Here is a 23,209-nt window from a genome sequence, read left to right as displayed (position 1 = left end):
ACTGTCGGTCTAGCCAGCCCTTCCCTACCCAAGGGGGCCAAAGAAAGTCTCCTGAACCTGGGGACTTGCAGTTTTTGTTTTGTTTGTTTGTTTTGTTGTTGTTTCTTTGTTTGTTTTTGTTTTAATTTTTTCTAGAGAGGGTTTCTCTGTGTAATAGTTCTGGCTGTCCTGGAACTTGCTTTGTAGACCAGGCTGGCCTAAAACTTACAGATATTCTCCTGCCTCTGCCTTCTGAGTACTGGGATTAAAGAAGAGTATCACCACTGCCTGAAACAGTTGATTTTTAAAAAACAGGTTCACCCTTTCCTTAAATCGGAAGAAACCATTAAATCTGAAGAAACCGTTAAGCCTTCCTCAGCTAGCCAGCCTCTGCCCTTCCTTCCATGGCCTCTCCCATGGCTAGCAGTTGGGCTGAGTGCCCGCCCTGCTCCCATTTGTCCTATGGGACCACACTGTCCTGTCATCTCTGCTCTCCCGTGCCCCCTCCCAGGGCCTGAGAGCCTGGCACTCACTGAGTACTCTTTCCATGTGCATCCAAAGGAAATCTCCACTGATGAGGGCAATAAACCAGCCCATCTGTACAGGAAAAAAACTACAAGGGACTGTTCTGGAGTGTGGAAGTGATAGAGTCGTTTGGGGGAAGGATCTCATTAGGGAGGGTGCTGTCTCATCTTGGGGACAAAGGGTTCGGCATGAGGATCCATTTCCGTCCTAGGCTAACACTGGCTCTGTGATGTCAATAAAGTGTCTCAGCCTTGCCAGCACAGCTTACACCCATCCCACGGATTCACAGAATAGTCCTCTAGTGCGACCAATGTCCTTCTTCGGACTTCCAGTTACAGCCGTCTGCCAAGCCACTAACTGCCAGAACTCCAGTGCCAAGATACCATTGAGCACTGTGGGAAGATCACAGCGGGCAGGTCCTAGGCACTCGCTCTTCCTTCTGTTCTAGCCCGCCCTCTACTCTGCCCTACCTCACTGCTGGTTGCTCCATGACTCTGACTGAACACACGTGTGTACTCCTGCTTGGGATAAAGAGGCCGGAGGATTGTGAGTTTAAGGCCAGCCTGTGCAACTTGAGACTGTCTCAGGAGGAAAAGATGGCGGGCAGCATAGTGGTAGAGGCCTTGGCCACATACTAGGTTCAATATTAAAAACAAAAGTTCCAGTCCCCACAGATGCACGGGGGATGGAGGAGTTTTGGTTGCCTGGCAACAGATGATTTCTCCTTATTACCCTTGTCTCATTTTTCCAACATGGACCCAGTCAGTGATGCCCAGTATTATGCCGAGTCTCGAGGCCCTGAAAGAACCCTGGTCTGGAAGTTTCTGGGAAGGCTGTTTGGATCTCTCTGAGATCTTCCACCCCATTCTATACTGTCCCTAAGCTCTAGCCCATCCACTGCACCATCCACAGCAGTCTTGGCGAGCTGGATTACATAAGAAAACTAGTTCAGGGCTCCACCGCCTCACCCTTCCCATAGCCTTTACTTCCAAAAGTCCAGAAAACACCAGGAGAGCAAGTGCTTCCCAAAGTGACTTTCAATTGACATAGGAATGTCCCAACAGGCATGTGGGGGAACCGCGAGCATGTCCCAAGGTAGTTTTTCCTGGGTTAACACAGAAGTGAGACTGCCTTCCAGACCTTTCTGGGGTTACCATATTATGCTATGCAACCCTTAGTAGCACACACTGATCTCCAGCCCAGGCTCGGTAAAGGGCAGGCTGGGAATACCCATGCTTCAGTGACTGCTACCTGAAGGGCAGAATCTGGGCCAGCTGCTGACTTAATAGTCAGTGCTGAGCCAGCCATGGTCCCCTCTGGTTTTCCTTTCTCTGCTTCAGTATAGGACTCCAAGGGCCTGTTGTCTGCCTCCAACAAAGGAGTGAGATGTGGCCATCCTTCTCCAGGCTGGAGGATTGAGATGTGGTATTGTTGGCAAGTCACATGAGGGACATTCACAGGGCTCCTGATTCCTTTCTGTGAAGTTGGCAATGCTCCTGCCGAGGACTTCTTTGAACACAGGAATGAGTGGGGTGCCATGGAAGTGACTCGTGGCACTTACTGTGGTGTGGCCATGTGGGGTTTCATGCTGTCCAGCTCCCATGGATGCTCTTCCTAGGAGATTGGGTGGTGGAAGCCCCAGAACAGTTCATGTTTCATCCCATGGGGAATCTAGGGGATCCAGGAGAACTTGCCCAAGAGGGTAAGCAGAAGGCTGAGCTCCACAGAGTAGCTTCAGCTGCAAGGAGTGATAGAATTAAGTAGAAAACCCAGTGTCAGCGGTGAGAGATCTGAGGCCTGATGAAGAAGAGGGTGAGTGAAGCAGGGCCATTCAGCCAGAGCTGCACACAATGCATGTGGCACTCTGGTCTTAGGTCAATGCTTTCCTACCTGGGTCCCCATGTGTACCAAATTTGTTAAAGACTTATGTAGTGTCCAAAGGACAGATACGCATCCTTTGTTGGAAACCAACTTCGACAAGGATACCACTTACCGGTGTAGGGGATGGGGAATAGAAAAATAAGCAAAGAGAATGAAGACCTGTGTGAGCATAATAAAGCAGAAGCATAGGATAGCACTGGAAGGGAGTTCCAGTGAATACTGAAAGATCACCCAGGTTTAATTTCCATTTGCTTAAATACCCTGACCCCAAAAGGTAGGACTAAGATTTAAAAACAAAAAACAACAAAAAAAAAAAAACCAAAAAAAAAACTGCATTAACATGGTACAAGGAAATGAACAGACCAGTTGAAGGATTATGATCTACATTCTTAGTTAAACAGCCTGTTGCCAGAACAAGACAAGTAACGCTCACAGGCAAACCACTCCCTGGGTGGAATCCACAGTTATCTCCCTAAGGGAGTAGGGACCTAGTTGGATCCTTAGACTTTTGTTTGAGGTAGAAACAGATCTACTTCTTAATACCTGAAATATCAGGTCTGGATATTAGCCACACCTGTTGACAACAACCTTGAGAGAGCAGAACTCTCTGCTCTAAATCAAGGTGGAATGGACCTGTACCTATGGACACACTGAGGCTCCTAGGGGTGATGACTTGAAGTCATAAGGCAAGAAGGTGACATGATCCCCATGCTAGGAACTCTTAATCATGTCCTGCCACTTCTCTGAGGGTTCTTGAGAATCCCAGACTCTGTCCCCACCGTCCTCAGAGATTGCCCAATGACTCTCAAGTGACTTTGGGTTGGGGAGGGTGGCGACGTATTGCCCTTTGAGCCCAGGGCTGCATTTCTACCTGCTCCCAGCAAATGTTGGCCTGGCTGGGCCAGGAGTCCTTGAATTCTTGTTCATTGCTGACCAAGATGTGTTTGCCCAGCCTACTTGAGCCTTGTCACTCATGGTCAAACATTGCTGATATCAGAGGGACCTCATGGTGTTGCACTGAGACCTGTTTGGCATTTCCTGAACATTTTTTACTTGTTCTCCTCCCTCTCGGGCCACTCCGGGACTAACAATGTGTAAAGCACAGGCTGTGTCCTCATAATGCCCCAGGGACTCCCCAGCAACTCGGGAAGGAAGAGACACTGGCTCATTTAACATCTGTTTGCAGATCCGTTGTTGAGGATAAGCCCTGCTGCTTGTTGGGAGCAGGTCTTACAATGTCCCTGGCATCATGCACACATCGATGAGCACACAGAGGCGGAGCTCCAGCTCCAGACAACGTGGGTTTTGAGGCTGGTGGTAATACTAGAGTCTGCTCCACAGCCTGCTATTTAACTCCAGGTGGCCTTAACTCCTGGAGCAGGCAGGTGGGGCAGGAAGAAGCCGTGCCAGCCAGGCTGCCAGCTGGTGGTATAACCTGGGGCCCCACCTCTGTAGGAGACTTTCACTGGGAGGAGATTCTTCCTCCTCTAATCCCTGCAGCTGGTTGTGTGAGCAGAAGTCATTAGACTTGGAGGCAAGAGTACGTGGTTCTGAACGTGTACTGGATTAAAGAATTGTGTCTAATTGACGTTTCTGGATGCCAACCTCATACCAGGAACTACTGCGCTCAGCCATATGAACTACTGAGCTCAGCCAACGCCAGACAGATTTGATTTTGTATCCAGGGGACATTTGGCTGTGTCGGCAGGCATTTGGGGTTGTCACAGTTTGGTGGCTAGCCAGGATCAGGGATATTTCTGGACATCCTAAAATCCACAAGGGTATGAATACCATAGTGCTAAAACACACTGGAGGGTCAGTTGTTCATGATCCTGGGGAGTCAGGCTGTGTAGGGACAGACAGATGGGCCACTTGGCTACAGGGGAAGCCTGAGGGCCACTCACAAGCCTGAGGTCCTGAGATGGAGGACCTAGTAGCAGTCATGGCTCTATCCGCAGACCCATCACATGGAAAATTCTCCTCAACATTGCAGTTGCTTTCGCTCCTCATCCTGTGAGGGCCTCTTAATAATGTCCTTCGGAAAGAAACGAAGACTACGTCGTGGACCTTGTAAGCTGCTCATGGCATTCAGCTGCTGGCTAAAGGCAACTTTGAGGGCAAAGCAGAATGGGTAGGGATGGAGAGGAGGACAAGGGTCCACAGAATGGCCATACCTGTAGCCCTGACTGTATTCAAGTTTCCTGTTGTTGCTTTTTAATCTGTTTTTTCTACACTGGGAGTCCTAAAAAGACCATCTTTGTACAGAAGCATATGGAAAAATAAACATTTAGAAGATGCTTTTGCTGGGCTGCCAAAGCCAGTTAGGGAATGCAGTTGTCCACCCGCCACATTGGTCCTGTGAGGAGAGAGAATGGAGAAGGATGATACCTTGGGTCCCACAGCTGATGGAGATATGCAACAGAGGTAGCCTGTGGTAGCCCAGTGTCTGTAGTCCTGGTTACAGCACAGTCTTGGTTACTGGGAAAAGGTGACCTGGATAGCACAGGTATTTCACACTCAGAGCATTCTATCCCCAAGCATGCCCCCTGGCCTGCTGGATTATGTTGTCTCTCCCCACCAGTTTTTGAGTCTTCACCTAGATAAAGATGTCTCACGCTCTGCATGGTTAGCATCGCGGGTCAGGCGGTCTTTACCGTGCTACTGTCCCATGCACTGGAGGATCTTTAGCAGTGTCCCCGGCCTCCACTCATCAAGATGAATCCCAGGAGCATTCCATTGATGAGAATCAAAAGAAGTGGTGGCACACGCCTTTAATCAGAGGCAGGGGGATCTCTTGAGTTCGAGGCCAGCTTGGTCTACAAAGCTAGTTCCAGGATAGCGAGGGCTGTTACACAGAAAAACCCTGTCTTGAGAAAATAAAAACAACAAAAACAAAAGGTCTTAAAGTACTGTGAATGGGTCTCTTGGAGACAAATCAATTAGAGTAGAGACGATATTCAGTGTCCTTCACCTTTGGGCTTCCATCAGGCCTTGAGTTGGTTGAAGCCCTGTCAGAAGAGGGCTCCAAGGAGCAGACCGGCAAGTGCTTGAGGTGTCAGGAGACTGTTCCATCTTTCAGCTCTTCTCATCCTGTGGTCTAGGGAAAGGGGAAAGGGTGTAAGTTGGGTGAATCAGGAAGTTCAGTGAGGGAACCAGATGCTATGCTTTAATCTCCTTTAGTTTCTGAAGGAGGAGAGAGATGGTAGAGGCTGGCATTACGTTCTAGAACCTGGGAGAACTGACCAAACTGAGCTAGGCTACAGTGTATGATGAGTCTTTGTAAGCACAGAGGAAGTGCGCAGGGCATTTTGTTCAATGGGTCAACCAAGGGGAATTGAAGCTTCCCCTGCTGGAGGTGGGAAGCTAGAGCCCAAGGCAGGGTGCTACCTAATGGGTGATGCTCACATAGTCAAGGGCCAAAGAGGGCTTGTCAGAACCCACCCTGTGGGCAAGTTGAAGACCTCAGCTTCACCCTAGGCTCTCTTCTGAGCACAGTTATGTCAGGATCCCTATGAACTGTGAAGTCCTCCACTCTCAGCATGGGGGCTGGTGTTTTCCAGAGCCCAGGGCTTTTGGAAGGTCTCTCTAGGCTGTGTAGGCGAGGCATCCCACAGCTAAGGTCTTGGGACTGTGAACATGCTGATTTAGCAAGACTCTCAGACCGTAGCTTTTCATGCCTGCTGCCTCTGAGCTGGCCGAGGCCCAGGAATGTTCACAGATATAAAACTGACTTTGTTTTTGAAATGTTCTGGATCCCAGACCCCAAAGGCTGCATAAAGACATTCTTGTGAGGTGGTTATCTACTGGGGAGAGTCACATTGGGGCCCCAGACCAACACACCCCATCCACCCACAGCATGCCATGTTTTGGCTTGGCTATGTATTAGACTGGCTGCTCTTGAAGGCTGACCTCTAGATGAGGGTCACAGGGTTCCTGTGGGCTTGGGCAGCTGGTTCTCAGGAATATTTGGAGACTTTAACTTCCTTTGCTGCAAGGTCTACAGGTCCTTGAGCAGCTGGGGTTCTTTCTAACTCAGACTCTGCCTGTAGGTAGTTAGAAGACCGTATCCTGGGCCCGAGTCTTGGCTTTCTCCTCCACCCCAGAACTCTGTGTACCTTCTGGGATGCTTCCGTTCTGCTTTCCAGAATTCTCTGAGCCTCATCCATGCCTGCTCTCCATGGGCATTTACTTTTCCAACTTGACTGTGGATCTAGAAGTCTGTGTATTTATCTCCTAGGTCTGTGGCTATCACCCTCTGCCCTCTCCTCTCCCCACAAGCCCATCAGGCCAGACTTTCCAGCAGCTTTGAAATCTGCATCTGTCTATTTCTGCAGTCCTTATTTGTTGACCTACAGGAGTATGTGTCCCAGTGTGAGCCAAGGAAATCCCTATTGCCACTCTTGTTTGCCCTGGTGGGGTCTGGCTCAGAAAGTACCGTTTGTGTTAGATTCCTTTTCCCACATCCTACCAAGCACTCAATGCCTGTCAGATCCTTGGACTGGGTTTGTCACATGTCCTATTTTTCCACTGTGGTCAGACTACCTGGAGTCCTCAGGCCCAGAGGAGTATATGGTGATACCTGTACATGGTGATACCCAGGGGCTTTTTGGTCTCTTGATGGTTAATCTGAGGATGTCTGGCTTTGGGATCGGTAAAGGGGTCTCCTTCTAGAATGTATCATGAAGCATGGGGTGTGCTTGATGGGTCTGGACTAGATGTGGCACCTGCTTTTGGTTCTCCATCCGCCTGCTTTGTTGTAGCTGTGACTGTAAACCTGCTTTGTCTTTCAGAAATCTACTACCCAGTTCCGCTAGGAAGCCTGGGAAAGGTTGAGGGCAGGAAGACTTCCTTGTAGCCCACAGCATGGGCATGGCTGTGGGTGGGAAGAGCTGGGGGTTAGTGGGGAGGCCTGGCCTTTCTGTTTGTTCCATTTATGTATTAGCTTATTCCAAGAAGGTTATCTTATTGGGAAGTGCTGACCTCCTGGCCTTTTTCTCCTGGTAGGTCTGTAATAGCAGGGACATGTCCCGCGAGCTACAGGACGTGGACCTCGCCGAGGTGAAGCCTCTAGTGGAAAAAGGGGAGGTGAGTGGAGTTGCTTCAGGCTACCCCATCTTGTGCTTATAGTGGGCACACATACACATGGCATACACAGTCATAGTTATGAATATACGTTCATTGTACATAACATGCACACGTGTGAACAAGAGCATAGAATATAAACAAATCTATGGAAAACACACATGTACACACACACACGCACACACACACACACAGAATATAAGCATTGATCCCCTTTGTTTCAATCCGCATTTAGTGACTCTTGATGCTCTTGTCTACCACCCAGTCACAGCCCCTGCAGCAGGGCATCTGTTATGATTGGCTTACAGTTTTCCAGCCCCTGTGGCCCTCTACACCCTGCCTTGTTTCCCTGGCCTCTTGGGCATTAGACACTGCTGAGCCATCTTCTGTACTGGAGGGTCATGGCTCCGACTGGCGCCTGGCATTCTATGCTTTGCGTTCAGTCCCCTCAGAAAATAAGCCAGTAGCAATCCTTAACAGAAGCTGGCTGGACCAGTGAGGCTCCAGGTACTCCCAGAACCACACTGCCCTGGCTTCAGTGGAGTCAAGACCTTCCTGTCACAGAAAACTGTTCAAGGATGAAAGCTGTTTGGGCTGAAATTTATTATGTATAGATTGAGGGAAAGTCTTTGAAGTTTCCCTTATCCCTTTGTCCCCACAAAAGACTGTATTTAAATACAGAGTGCAGACCTTGACAGGCAGCAGGAAATTGCAAGCGCAGAAGTGACAAGGTCCCATTTGCATTCCGGGAGTCCAGCACATGGGTGTCCGTATGAACTGGATAGCCACTTGCAATGTCTGTCACTCAGGTTTGTGCCCCGCTTCTACCTTCAGGTCTCTTTTGGCCAACTGTCCTCAGAAAAGGACCTAGCAGATGGGCCAATTATCCATGGGGCTGCTGCTCCCTGAGATGAAACCATCTCTCTTTGCAAGGACTAAGGGAAGCCCACTGAGCAGAGTTCAGATTCAGGCACCAGAGAGGACCATGAGTGCCAATGTTTGTCTCTAATCAAGGAAACTAACCATGACTCTGTCATCTCTCCACAGACCATCACTGGCCTCCTGCAAGAGTTCGATGTCCAGGCAAGTAGAGGGTGTTTAATACAATTTGTATGTTGTTATTTCGGGGTATAAGCTAGCCAGGCGGCCGGGAGCCGGGTGGCAGGAACACAGTCCACGGTTCCTTCTACAGAGGTGGGCCTTTGAGGGTGTAGTATCAGTCTGATTACAGGGTACTCTGACTACCAGTGTGGGTCTGAGGCCGTGGCTTCTGCCTGTTCTCCTGTGAGGACAACCTATCCCACGTAGCTGGCAACAGGAAAGGGGTATTAAGCTATAACTGTGTACAAGCCTTGGAGTCCACTAAGAAAGTGCAAAGATTTCCCTTTGAACCCCAATAATGCTGTAAAGCAGGGGACATGTCTGTCTCCAAAGCAGAGGTAAATAGTCTAGCCCACACCTGTGCAACTGGTGGGAAATGGTGAGGGGGTTTTATCATACAAGCATATGGTCATCTTGGCTCTTGAGCAGGAGCCCTGAGCCAAGGACAGTGACCATCTGAAGGCTATACAGAGACGACACTTGCTTCCATTGGAAGGTGATGCCCACGGAATTAGGAGCCCTCACAAGCCTGTACCCTCGGCAAAATGAGGATACCTGGAGGATCAAGTTGTGGTTTCCAACCCAGGGCTCCTGTTTGGAAGCAGCTTAGCCTTCTCCCCTCCAGAGGAGTCTCCTGGACACACAGCCCCAGTTCCCAGAGCCCTGGCTGCCCCAGTCTCTGTCTGTAGCTGATAAATTTCCAGTACAGCTGTCATCTCTGCATACTATGTGGAATCCTCCTAAACCGAGACTTGCCTGAGGTTAGAACAGAGCTCAGACCTCAGCATCTTGAAGAAACTGACCTTTTAAAGAGTATGCAACACTGTTAGTTTTAACTTACTTGTCAAATTCTGTGCCTTTGATGAGTTACTTCACCTTGCTGAGTAAGCTTCGTCCAATGAACATATAAGAATGTTCTAGTATTTAACTATGTACTAATCATTGTTACAAGCACTCTAAGTCTTAATTTAATATTTCAACTGTGAGAAGTGCTCATCCAATCTCCACAAGAGCCCTGGGTACAAATTTCTCATCCCCACTTAATCTCAGTCAGAAGGCCAAGAATTGATGGGCTCTGTGTCATTTCTTGCTGGGAGACTCCATGTTGCCTGGGTGATGACTGGTGTTGCTGAGACACACGCCTGGTGCTATTGTGGAGCTCTCCTGGCTGTGCTTCCCATCCTGTGACAGCTAAGATACCAGTAGGACTCCCAGTAGTGGCTCGAAGAAAAGGCTGTGACCTGCAAGGAAGAGTGGGCAGAAGTGGCCTTTAAGATCCAGGCCTTTTTAGCCACCAATTTCCTTATCTGCATGTTCCTGGTGGGTGAAAAGACATGAGGTCAGGCCAGAAACATGCTTCTTCTGAAGATCATGGGTGGTAATGTCAGGAGAAACCCCTCCCCCCCAAAATTAGTAATGTAGTATGTATTCATCCCATCAGAGATGGGAGACAAACAAGTAGACAGGTCCACTGGCCTTGCCTGCCGAAGCGGCAGAGGACTATGCATGGGATGGGGGCAGCTCCTTGGGTGCAAAGGATCTAGGAAGGGGCCTGCTGAGGACTGCTTGTCACTCCACCCCCACCACTGCCTGATTACATATATCTCCATTGACTCCCTGGGATCTGGTCCATTGCTCATCGGATGTTTGAGGATTTGGGAGAGTCATTTCATTGGCTGTGCCCAGCACCCAGAACACATATCTTGGTCTCCAAGGAGAGCAGAGCTCCTGGTGCCCCAAGTTCCACCCACATTCTTGTTAAGAGGGGGATAGACAGTTCTGGAGAGTGACTTGCCAGAGGCCACCCTGTGGTTGCTGTGGGAGGCAGTGTCAGAGCCTGTCCTTTCCTGTCTCAGACCCACAGATGTCTGGGTGGTATTGATAAAGATGTCTGGGTGCCTGTTCTCATATGCGAGCTACCATACCAAAGGCTGCCCAGCCAGTACCTCATTTAACTCCTCAACAGTCAGGAGAAGCATTGTGTCTACCTAGCTCAGACGGAGGTCAAAGTGGTAGCACTGGGTGGCTCACCAGGTCCACGTTTGGCTACACGGGCAGAAGTGCACATTTTTTTGTCTCATTGTTTCCAGGCAGTAAGCTTGTATGCTCGCTCTTCTTGCTTTGTATGCAATGTCCAGAACTCCACACCGCACATCTCACTCTCTAGGACTCGGGGATGGACAGGTACTGTGTTGAGCAGGAGGTCAATGGAATATCCTGAGGACTTTGGCTTATCTTATTCAACCCTGTCCTGCTTGAGACATAGAGAGTAAGAGCAGATGTTGTATATCGGTGGTGGCTAAGTTTGTGACACCTGATCTTGTTTCTGATCGTTATGTCCTCTTATCCCAGGGTAGTAAGAGCTGTGAAACTGTCCCCTGATACCTTGGTTATTTAGTTGGCTGTGTGGGCTGAACATATCTGTAAGTGAGAGTCCCGGGGGCCCACCTGTGCCGTCAGGGCTGAGCCACACAAGCCTCTCCCTGATAAGAGCCTGGTGACTTGCTTTCTTTGCTCTGTGGGCCTTCCTGCTCAGTGCGTGATTGGTCTAGGGTTTATCTGCTTTCGGAGTGAAGGCTGTGTGTGGACTCAGACAGAGTGGGATGCAAGGACCAGTTGTCCTTTTCTGGTTATCAGCCCAGTCCCTCCAGCCTCAGTTTCCTCATTTGTGATATGGGAAAGTCTATAGCCTTTGTAAAGTGACTTTGTGTTATAGAGAGGGTAAAGTTGGGGCTAAACGACAGTGCTAGTTCAAGCAGAACACACCCCCAACATATATTGTGGGTTTCCTCAGATTTTCACTGTGGTAAAAGACACAGGCTAGGTGACATGCTTACCACTTTTAAGTGTGCCGTCTGGTGGCAGTAAATGCATAAAATTTAAAAGTCCTTGTTCCCCCTCCCCCGCCATTCCACCTCCATTTCTCATTGCTTGAGTTTGTTGTTTACAAGCTCCTTGTGTAAATGGGGACACATAACAGCTGTAGCTAATTTTATATAGCTTCATAGCCCCGAAGCTTGTCATACTGTAGTAAAATTATGCCACTTATCCGCCACGATGTCCATGGACAAGCAGGGCAGGTGCCCTGTGCTCTTGATGAAAACTCAGGGACCTGTGTTATCATCATCATCATCATCATGGATGATGAGACCATGCCAGCATCGGTCAGGTGGTTCTATGAGTCCACCTTGGCTGCAACTCTCCCCTGAAGAACTTTCCTATAGTTCTAGACTTGGGGATCCCCTGTCCTTAAGACTGCACTGTGGCTCACCCCTGCCATACCTCTTTGGTCTGTCTGGCCAACCACATGGCTGGCACTATTCCATTGATTTCTTGTTAAGTCTTTGGGGTGGGGGAGGTGGTATGAGGCTTAGGATGTCTGGGCCTTCTTGACATCCTACTCGGTACCTTCATCCACTTCCTATTCAGAGACCAGGCTTTGAACCAGGCTGTCTAAATCCAAGATTAGTCCAAACATTGTGCCACCATCCTAGCTGTGTGATCTCAGGCAAGTGACTTGACCTCTCTCAACTCCGGTTTCCTCATCTAGGCAGGATGGTGGCAGTCGTTAGGTAGTGGAGTCAGTGGTTTCCATGAGAACACGTGAAGAAGCTTAAGGTGGAGTCTATGGTAGATGGAGTGGTTACCACGGTCCTCCCTGATACCTTCATATCACCTGCCCCAAAGAAAAAGAGCTTCTAGACTTTTCAGAGCAGGTGAGAGGTGGCCGTTGTCTCATGTCTTCCTGGTTGTATGACCTCTGAGCCAGGTCTCATGCTCTCTGCCTCTGACCTGCTGTAGTGTTGAGTGTGAGACTCTAGAGTTGGAGGAACAAGAGACGGGTCCCACAGCATCCCAGCCAGAAGTGCCTCCTGATGAATCCCAGCACTGGGGACTGCCTGTTGTCTTGGACGAGGACAGGTAAAACAGCACACAGTTCTGACGTCCCTGCAGCCCCGAGCCCTACTGTGCACAGGCAGCATCTCTGTAGAACAAGAAGCCACACCAGGGTAGTATTTTGTTTTTGGGTGGAGGAGAGACCCCCTTCGAGTTAAAATCATAATCTGTAAGACTTCTGAAGAGGTTAGCCAAAGTCAGATGTGCATCTCCACCCCTAAAGCTGGTCTTCGTGCTAGTGGGTGCTGAAGTCCCCTCTGCCTGGCTGTGCTCCAACTCTCTTTCCCAGCGCTGCTGCTGAGGCTCCTCTGTTGGGGACATGCTCTCCCTTCTGGGAGCTGAGGCCCTGAAGGCTTATCAAATGGGACAAGGGCTTGAAGGGTAGTAGCCACAGGGAGACTGGCTTGGCCTATTTTTAGAATGAGCCATGTGGATTAGCCCCGAAGACAATAAAGAATGTGGCCCCACAATGGACCATTGTTACCATGGTGGCTTCAGGGTCGGCAGATGACCCGTGTCCCATGGGGCTGGGCTGATGCTCCTGTCCTATGGATTTTTCCAGAGCATGCTCTAGGCAGGAAAGAAGTGCTGAGCCTGAAGTTAAAGCGGGGAGGGAGGCAGTACTGGACTTTGTGTTCCCTGGGGGGAGGGGACTCCTTTTGTGGGTGACAATATGGATCAAGAGACCCCTGTGCCAGGTACACAAGGAACTAAGTGTCCCTGCTTTTCTATGCCTACCTATCCCTGACTGTGTCTTCTGCTGGCTGACTGCGGCTGCCTGTACCTGGCTGTGTCTGTCTGCGCCTGCCAGTGCCTGCCTGTGCCTGTGCCAAGGCCTGCCTGTGCTGGATGTATCATCACTCCCTCATAGACACTGCCACAGGTTCAAATTCTTATTCCATAGAGTGGGGAGGGGAGGGCTCTGGGCTTGCTCACTTTAGAAATCTTCCAGGTTAGGAGCCCCTGCATCTCTCTGTCTTGGTGGGGACAAGTCCAGCTCTTGAGAGTGTATGTGTGGTCATGTGTGTTTGAGAGTATGCGGTGCAAGCTGTCTTCAAACTCTCCATCCTCCTGCATCACCCTCTTTAGCACTGGGATTTAAATGTGCATGACCACAATCACCTCGGGTGAAGCCTTGACGAGATGCCATACTGGGGGCTTTGGATGTAGCTCAGTGGTTGAGTACTCGGCTTATGGGTACTAGCCAGGCCCTGGGGTCCGTCTCCAGTATGTGCAAACAGCAAAAAAGAAAACAGCACTCAAACACCATACTCTGGGGTGGGACCCTAGAATGAGGGCTCATTCTGTTTTGTACTAGTGAATTCATGTATGTTCCTTTACTAATACATCCATGTGTACTGCTGTTCACAGCCATCCATGTCTACTGTATGCTAGGACACAAGCTTTCCCTGTTCTACTTAAAACAAATACATGCATGTCCGTGTACTGCTTTACCAATAAATCTGTGAGCACTGCAGTTCTAGTACATTCATGTGAACCGCATTAGTCATACATTCATGCTTGCCGCTGTGCTTATCCATCCATGTACCATGTTGTATTAGTTCACCCAGATGCATTGTTCTCCTAGACACACATGTGGGCTGCTATTTTAGTATAGGCGTGAGCACTGGGGTACAAGTACACACCCCTGTACTCTGTTATATATGCATGAATGTCTGTTCGTGCTCCAAGAGTGCCCCAGTCGGGGAATCCCTGTCCTCCCGGGCTTCACAGTCTTATTCTGGTCTCCCAAAGTCTTGCAGGAGGGAGGCTGCTCCCAAGACAGATTAGGGTGACTTCCCAGATTATGGTTCCTGAGTGACTCCCCAATCCTTTCTCCTCTCACATTAGACCATGAGTGCCAATCTTGTTTCTTGTCTCCTGCCTCAAGGGGCTTGTGGGGGTCCTAGATTCTGGGAGAAGGTTGGTGGCACCTGGAATTTTTGGTGTCCTTTAGTCTCACATTTGTTGCAAGTTGGTCTGTAGTGGCCTGGAGGTTGCGAGAGGGCTCTGATATTTCCAACCTCTGTGAGTGTAGGGAGTGAAAGATTCAGGGAAACACAGCTGGTTGACTGCCTCTGTGTCACTTGCCTGTCTTTGATCACCGGTGTGGATGGAGGTGTCACAGTACCACAGGGTTCTTGCAAGAGATGACCTGGAGAGAAATGCTTCAGCTACAAGGAAGGCTTCAATGTCCCCAGATGACCTAGGGAGGGCAGCCAAGAGCTAACCACATCCAAGGAGGAAGCTGTTGCTCTCGGGAGATGTGTGTCGTGGGTCCTCAGAAGCCTTGATTGACAGCAAAGAGGACAAATAGCATGGGACAAAGGCAGGGTCACAGAAGGTCATCGAGGCTCACAACCATCTGCACGGGAGGTTCAGAAGACAATGGCAGGGAAAATCAGCTCACAGGGAGCTAGGGCTTGGAACCAAGATAGAGCCTGTCTTCTTGAGGGCAGAAGGATAGACATGTTCTTTGCTTTCATGGGAATGCATGGGGAGGACTATGGATTACTGAGGACTGGCCTCAGAGTGGAGTGGGGGAGAGAGAAGGGATTTGGGTAGATCACTGCAGGTTCTGTGGTCAATCCAGAATGGGAAGTTTTAGCCCACCTCACTGGCAGCCCCAGGAGGTGGATGTCATGCTGAGGCTTTGACTTTCTTTCTGCCTTTATCATCCCTTGGATGATGGCTTAATTCAGGCAAACCTTTGCCTTGTGCTAATACAATGACTTCTAGGTAAGCTTTGCAGGGTCAAGTCCAGCCCACTTCCACAGTGAGTGAGGCTGGCTCTGGTTGGTATCATTTAATTTTACATGACATTTGAGAGGTGCAAGGTGGGAATTGACCTCAGCCTGTGAAACAGGAGAGGCGAACATCAACAAATGCTAGAGTCAAGGGAGCCACTGCTTTGTGTGTGTGTGTGTGTGTGTGTGTGTGTGTGTGTGTGTGTGTGTGTGTTAGTTATCGCTATGGAGAGATACCATGACTAAGGCAACTCTGTTAAAACAAACAGAACAAAACACAAGCATTTAATTGGGGCTTGCTTACGGTTTCAGAGGCTTAGTCCATTATCATCATGGCAAGGAACACAGCAGTGCATAAGGTGGTGGACCAGTAGCTGAGAACTACATCCTGATCCACAGGCCAAGGGTTGGGGCGGGGAGCAGGAGAAAGAAAGACCAATAGGAGGCCATTTGCCAGCTTTTGAAAACCTCAAAGCCCACCCCCAGTGGTTTTCCAACAAGGCCTTGCCTCCTAATTTCCTAATTCTAATCCTATTAATGAGTTCCATTTCCTGCTGATTTAGCATTCAAATATTTGAGCCTATGGGGTCCATTCTTATTCAAAATACCACATTGTGTGTTCCCACAGGAAACTGAGGTTGTCCTTTGAAATGGGAGTGACTTCTAGGAAACCTCAAATAAACAAGTAGCTATTGCCTGTAGGATAGATGAGACCCAGGAACAGGAAATAAGGACGCTCGTGCCAGATGCAAAAAACAAAGTACTTTTTAGGGAGGGTAGCTGGGGCCACCTGTCCCTGGAGAGTGGTGCATAACCTCCCAGGGCCCTGTCTTCTGCTTCCTGACACAACTTTGCTCCCCTCCCCTCCTTTCCCTTCCCCTCCCCTCTCCTCCCCTCTCCTTCCCTCTCCTCCCCTCCCCTTCTTCCCCTCCCCTTCTCCTCCCTTCCCTTCCCTCCCCTCCCCTGCCTCTTTTGGCCTCAGGCATCTCCCATTGCCAGTGCAGAGCTCTGGGTGACTAAAGGAGTGTGTACTTGGGTCATCCTCAAAACAGCTGGGGGCATGACAGGTATCCACTGCCAATGAGTCAGCCACACTGCTGCTGTGAATCTCACCTGACGAGACTCTGTCTGTGATCTCTCCTCAGGAGCAGGACATTGAGACTCTCCATGGCTCCCTGCATGTCACACTGTGTGGAACCCCCAAGGGCAACCGTCCAGTCATTCTCACGTATCACGACATTGGCATGAACCGTGAGTTTGGAGAGCTCAGTCACCTGGGGAGGGAAATGCCAGCGAGGGAGGGCCGGTGGTAGTCATCTTCTCTTTCGGCTTTGGGGACTTTTTGGAGCTATTCCATAAGGAACTCCTGCCTTAGCCTGGAAAATCCTGAGTCACACTGTGTGTGGTCCAAAGCTATTAGTACAGGATGCTCTGGAGACAGGAAGCAAATGACTCTGCCACTTAACAACCTGTTATAGTGACTTAAAAAATGCGTGCATCAGACTTTGATATCACCACAGAGCTGTGCAGCCATCAGCACAAACATCTTTAGGACACTATAGTGACTCTGAGAAGAAGCCTTGAACTCTTTCTCCCCTGCACAGATCTCCCACACCCTCCAGCCCTGCTGAGGACACTCTGTCTCCTTCTGTATGTCTCTAGACTCTCACATAAGCACACTCCTTCAGTGTGTGGTCCTTCACAATTGGCTCATGACTGGCCTTGTCCATGTTTTCAAGATTTTTATGTGCTGTGGACTTTGGCAGTACTTCACTTCTGAATCCTACTGAGTAGAAACAACACTTGTTAGCATTTAGTTGAGAGCTTGCCTACAGTTTTAGAGACTTGGTCCATGGTCATGGCAGGGAGCATGGAGACAGGCAGGAGTGGTGTTGGAGAATTAGCTGAGTGCTACATTCTGATCTGCAAGGAGAGAGAGAGGGAGAGGGAGAGGGAGAGGGAGAGGGAGAGGGCCCACCCCCAGTGACACATTGCTTCCCCTAAGGCCACACCTACTCCAACAAGGCCACTCCCAAATCCTTCTAATCTTTTTAAATAATACCACTTCCAGATGACTAGTATTTCAAATACATGAGCCTATGGCGGCTGTTTTTATTCAAATCACCACGCTGGATGGTGGGTACTTGGGCTCTTTGAACTTAACTGTGTTATACACAGTGTTGTAGTGAATGTTGGCTCATTGACTTTTAAGATGACAGGAAGTAACAGACTTGATGGCCTATGCTTGTCATCCCAGCATTTGGGAAGCTGAGACCAGGGGATCATTGTGAGTTGGAGACTAACCTAGACTACATAGTAAGTTATGGGTCCACCTGAGCTACAGAAAACAACAGGAAGCCAGGTGTGGTGGTAGTGATGCACCTCTCTGTAGTCCTAATCCTTATGGGTAGAGGCAGGAAGATCAGGAATTCAAGGGCAGTCTCAGTTACACAGCTGGCTGTTTTTGCGTCAGCCCCCTAGCAAGTATGTGTATGGGAGGGATCATTCTGGGAGATCCAAGTGGATACTTCTTGTTTGAAAATCATGTGTGCCTTGAGAGATGTCCCAGGTCCTACAGCCTGGAAGTCCCAGAGAAGTGGTTATGCCTTGTACTAGCCCCATGGCGATATTCCCTTAGAGGAGGAATCAAGGAACTTAAAGCCCACCCTGTTCTACCCTATACTAGATCTTAGCTCTGACTTCTTCCTGCCTCTGTCACCAGAGGGAGGCCTGGAGGTGAGGTGGGAAGAATTGTATCTTTCGTTTGAGATAGGGTTTTCAGTATGTGATACTGTGGTCTAGAACTTTCTGCATGTAGACCAGGTTAGCCTCGAACTCACAGAGGCACACATTCTTGGGAGCTCTGCCCTGCTGCTGCTAAGTGAAGGAGTAACTGAGTGTGCTTTGCTGCTAGCCCCTTCTCCTAACTTCTTTCTCATGTCCTGCAGACAAGACCTGCTACAACCCTCTCTTCAACTCTGAGGACATGCAGGAGATCACACAACATTTTGCTGTCTGCCACGTGGATGCCCCTGGGCAACAGGATGGTGCCCCTTCCTTTCCAGTGGGGTAAGAGCAGAGACCTTCACCCCAGGAGCAGGTGGGGATGCAGGTGGAGTGGGAAATGTCAATAAGTATAAAATAAAAATTAGCTATGGTAAAAAAAAAATCTAGATTTATTATTTCTAAGCTGGGCATGGTGGCGCATACATGGAATCATAGTGCTTGGGAAGCTGAGGCAGGAGGTTCACTACTTTAAGATTAGTTTGGGCTCATTACAAAAAAAGTTTTTATGAAGAAAAGAAAGAAAGAAAACTCAAGACAATATATTTTATTTCAACAACTTTTTATGGCTACTGTGTGTATAACATGGCATTTACCCTTTAACTTGTTCCTTTTTCCATTTGTGTATGTGTGCTGTGCACTTATGTGTGTATACATTTTTATATGTGTAGGTGCATGTGCACTTATGTGTAGATAACCAAAGTTGATGTAGGGAATCACTCCCATTCACTATATACTTTATTCATTGAGGCAGGGTCTCTCTATCACACCTGAGTTCACTAATAATGGTTAATCTCCCTAGCTGTTTTGCTTTACGGATGCCCTGTCTCCACCTTCTGTGGCTGGAATTACAGGCAGGCCACCATGCTTGCCCAGGATTTGCAGAGGTTCTCAGGATCCAAACCCTGGTCCTCATGCTTGTGCTGCAAGAGTTTTAACCACTGAGCAATCTCTCCTGCCCTATTTGATGGGATACATTGTAACAACCGCTTAGCAATCTCTCCAGACTTATTTGATGGGATACATTGTAACATGGTGTGCAGCTTTAACCGCTGAGCAATCCCCAGCCCTATTTGATGGGATACATTGTAACAACAGCTTAGCAATCTCTCCAGCCTTATTTGATGGGATACATTGTAACAACCACTGAGCAATCTCTCCTGCCCTATTTGATGGGATACATTGTAACATGGTGTGCGGCAAGAGCTCTAACCGCTGAGCAATCTCTCCAGCCCTATTTGATGGGATACATTGTAACAACCACTGAGCAATCTCTCCTGCCCTATTTGATGGGATACTTTGTAACATGGTGTGGCTGCCATCATTCTCCAGTATTCTTCCTCTCTCAAGGTGGAGATAAACCTTGGTGTCCGGTAAACCCTGACTCCACATGCCAGCTAGGCTGGCTTAAGACAGTTGTGTCTCTCCTGTGCAGACCCAAAGGGGCAGTAGAGAAACCCTAGACAGGGAAAAGGAAAAGGGGAGGGAGGGACATGACCACTGCCATGGTTCCCAATGACAAATGTCATTTTCACTCAGTCCTTATCAGCCAGTAGTCTGTGGCTTGGGTTATTAGCTTATTCTTGGTGAAGATGCTAAGGCATGGAGAGGACTTCAGAGCTTACGAAAGGCCACACAGTAGAGATAGAAAGTTGGGCTTCACTTCTGGTCTGCACTGGAGGCTTCTGTCTCTGGTCAATCAAGGTTCCTTGTCCAGGGTACAGATGCCCCCCTCTTTTGTCACTGATTCCAGTTCTTTCAACTTTTATCAGAGAAGGGAAGGGACACCCAGTCCCTCAGGGACAGGCCCAGGCCTAAAGAACTTGTTCAACAATGGGGTACAGTGAACTCTTAATCAGCTGACAATACCAGGGCTTTTTCTGCTAAGTCAGTCTGGACAAGTGTCTGTGAGATGGGGTGTGGGGGGGTGTCATGCAGAGGCTCTTACTCCCCAAGTGAAGCCTCATGATGCTCCTAGGCTTGCCTTTCTCAGAGAAAAATGTAAAATTTATCTGCAGATTAAGATGTAAGGTGTGTGCCCCCAAGTTTACCAGGCGACTTCAGTGTGCCTGAGGTAAAAATAACGTTAGAACAGGATGTGGCTTCCCCCTGCCCTCTGGAGTTGAGACTAGGTGACACTCCTTGTCTTGCTTGTCACCAAAGCAGGATTAGGGATCAATGGCTGTCTCCTCCCTTTTGGAATCTACTTCCTGCTTGGGAATCTGCTACTCATTTCTTGTCTACCCAACCCCAGGAAGCTGACAGGAAGTGGAATCCTTCATAGTTAGGTGACTTTTTCATTTTGTACTTGTGAGATTCCAAGCTGGGGTATGGCCACTCTCAAAGCAGTTCCATGCCCTTGCTCCTTCTCCTAAAGCTGGCTCCAGTTAAGTAAAGTCAGACCATCTGGGCTCCTTCCAGCTGAGTCCTCCACATACATTCCCTGTGGAGGATCCATTTTCCCACTGGTCTCTGGCACTATCTCAGCATCATTTCCTCTAGGAAGCCCTTCCTGACCACTTTAACAGAGTGGATCCCTTTGCTCTCATATCCTCCCAGCACCCATGTCCTCCCTGGTGTCCTGATAAGTGTACTTGTGTAGGACCAAGGCAGAGGAAGCTGCAGGGTTAGGGGGGAGTGTCCTCATACAGTGGATTCTGAGAGGTGGGAATACCATGCCTGTATTGCTCCGTGGAAGGGCCAGCTGGTGTCTGGGCTTTCAGAATATCCCGATATGGATAACTTGTTTCTTCAAGGGTCTGGGTTCTCAAGCTCTGCCTCTCTGTGTCTCTCACAGGTACATGTACCCCTCAATGGATCAGCTGGCTGAAATGCTTCCTGGAGTCCTTCACCAGTTTGGGTAAGAGCCTGGGACTCTTTCATCTAAGCTTGTCAGCTTGGTCAGAAGGGCAGCTACTGGGCTCCTTCTCTTCCTTAGCCTGACTGCTAAAATACAGGTTGGAGTTCTCAGATGAGTCTAAAAAGGAGCTTGCTGTGGCTGGTACCCACTGCTTCTCCCAGCTCAGCATCCCTCTTTGTCCTATGACCATAGTCTTGCTTCTTGAGTGGCCCCAATGCCCACTCTGTCCTTGCTTTCTTATCCTATGGAACCTTCTGGAATAGCGTACATTGGGAGCTTGGCTTCTCTCTCCAGACTCTCATTCTGCCCTTGCAAGCTCCCTTTCATTTCTCACTGCAGCCTCTCCTAGGGTTAAACCCCATGGCTCCCCAATTTGTTCTCACTCCAAGTTTCAGAGTCCAGAATAAAGCATGGGAGTGGTGTGAGGCAACTTCTTCATGGCCCTTCCTGTAAATGCTTGGCATCTCTAAGCCTGGCTGCAGAAAGGGGGAAAGGAGCAAGACAGATGAGGCTCCCTAGGTCATAGCTCTGGACTTGGAGGGCACATCAGGGCTGCCTGCCTTTCATGGCATGAGCTAGCTTGTTGACATCCTCAGCAAAGATATCTAAGGGGCAGAGCTCTTTGGAGCAAATGAGGGAAGTTGATAGGGGTAAGCAGGGGCTCTACCACGTCTCCCTTCACCAACCTGAATGTCCATTTTGTTTCCAGGCTCAAGAGTGTCATTGGCATGGGGACAGGAGCTGGCGCATACATCCTGACCCGCTTTGCAGTAAGTTTCTCTACAGTTTGTAAAATTATATTTAAAAATTTATTTAGGTGCCGGGGAGCTAGTTCAGTAGGAAAGAGTGTTGCTATGCAAGTGTAGAGATTTGAGGCTTGGGGTTCAAATCTCCAGAACCCATGTAAAAGACAGGCATGGCTGCAGGTGCCTGTAACCTCAGTATGGAGTGGATTGGAGATAGGTAGAGACTCTGGAGAGGTCTCTGGTTAGCCAGCCTAGCCTAAAAGGTGAGCTTCATATTTGATGAGAGACCCTGTCTCAAGGGAACACAATGGAGAGAAGCAGAGATAGACTCTTGTGCCTTGCCCTGGCTTCTGCATGGTTATGCTAAGTGTGTCTACCTGCACGTTTGGGTATGAGGCCCACACATTTTGGTATGAGACCCACACACAGACCCACAAATACATAATGAATAAAATTTGAAAACCATCCAAAAAAACCCAAACAGGAAAAGGAAATGAGCTGTACTTTTATTTCCCAAGGGAGAGCCACTGGGGCCACTTGTGGCATGTGCCACATGGGTACCTGTGCATGTACCTCATACTTTCTTGCTAACAGATGAAATGCCACCAGTAGACAGGGTCACTGGCCTTGTTTTCTGAGCAGGAAATGTGGATAGTTTCCCATTCATAGCATCCTCTGATACTGCATTGTGTTAGCTCAGGGTTTTGTGACCCAGGTCCTCTGTGATCCTGGTGGAGTCTACGTAAGAGTCAGACACATACGAATGTGACATGCTTGCTGCTGACACTATGGGTAGCCTTCATGACTTTTCCCTAAAGTGGCTCATGTCATCCAACTCAAGGTATTTTGTTGCCTGCTAAGTGCAGCACCTCAATAGTGCTCACGCATACTGTCAAAATGCAAATGAGCTTGGGCATCAGCTTCAAGCAGATGCTGGACTGGTCTTAGAGTCCTAAATACAGAGGCATTCCAGGTGACAGAACCAGAGGGCATTACTGGGCCCTTCTCACTCTAGTGTGGCTTGGCTGTTGCACCACTGACATCTGAGATAGTTGAGGCTCTGTGAGGTGAAGGGATATGATTGACAGGTCCCCAAAGTGTGAGTGCATTCTTTCTTCTTTTACGTCTTCTTCCTTCTGCTCTCGTGAGGACCTGATCCACTTTTGCCTGAGCTAGACCCTCCGTTCTGCACTGACAATGCCAAGGAGCTATCTACACCTGCTCCAAGTTTCCCCTGTTGTTGGCTTCAAAGCCTCCATGTTTTTCTCTCTTGAGTGTTATAGCTCACGTTGTGTCTCTGATTGCAGCTCAACAACCCTGAGATGGTGGAGGGCCTCGTGCTCATGAATGTGAACCCCTGTGCAGAAGGCTGGATGGACTGGGCTGCTTCCAAGGTGAGACTTGACAGGGCAAGGCAGGAAGGTGGGGTCCCAGCCTCGCCCCCCTCACCGCCGCCGCCAGGGGAGCACCTTCTTGGCCCTACTCGTCTCTTTCCCCAGCCCCCAAGAGAGCAACCTTCCTTGGCCCTGTTTAGGCTAGCAACCATTTGCAGCTGCTCAGATGAGCTAAGTAGTTCTGCCCTGGCTGCTGTCCCAAGGGTCCCTGTT

General features: G+C 49.2%; 1 protein-coding gene across 1 annotated transcript in view; it reads left to right on the top strand.

The window, feature by feature from the left end:
- Ndrg1 (N-myc downstream regulated 1) overlaps positions 1-23,209 on the top strand; it is a 41,661-nt gene that overhangs the window by 4,166 nt on the left and 14,286 nt on the right. Inside the window, exons 2-8 of the mRNA XM_038342002.1 lie at positions 7,390-7,470; positions 8,515-8,550; positions 16,358-16,463; positions 18,161-18,281; positions 20,794-20,856; positions 21,566-21,626; positions 22,910-22,996. Of these exons, the coding sequence (XP_038197930.1) occupies positions 7,408-7,470; positions 8,515-8,550; positions 16,358-16,463; positions 18,161-18,281; positions 20,794-20,856; positions 21,566-21,626; positions 22,910-22,996 (537 nt within the window). The 5' untranslated portion in view covers positions 7,390-7,407. The remainder of the gene's footprint in view (positions 1-7,389; positions 7,471-8,514; positions 8,551-16,357; positions 16,464-18,160; positions 18,282-20,793; positions 20,857-21,565; positions 21,627-22,909; positions 22,997-23,209) is intronic.

The sequence above is a fragment of the Arvicola amphibius genome, chromosome 9 (genome assembly GCF_903992535.2).
Source record: "Arvicola amphibius chromosome 9, mArvAmp1.2, whole genome shotgun sequence".
Lineage (NCBI taxonomy): Eukaryota > Metazoa > Chordata > Mammalia > Rodentia > Cricetidae > Arvicola > Arvicola amphibius.
Note: the sequence above shows the minus strand (reverse complement) of the source record. Positions and strands in the feature narration are given on the sequence as shown.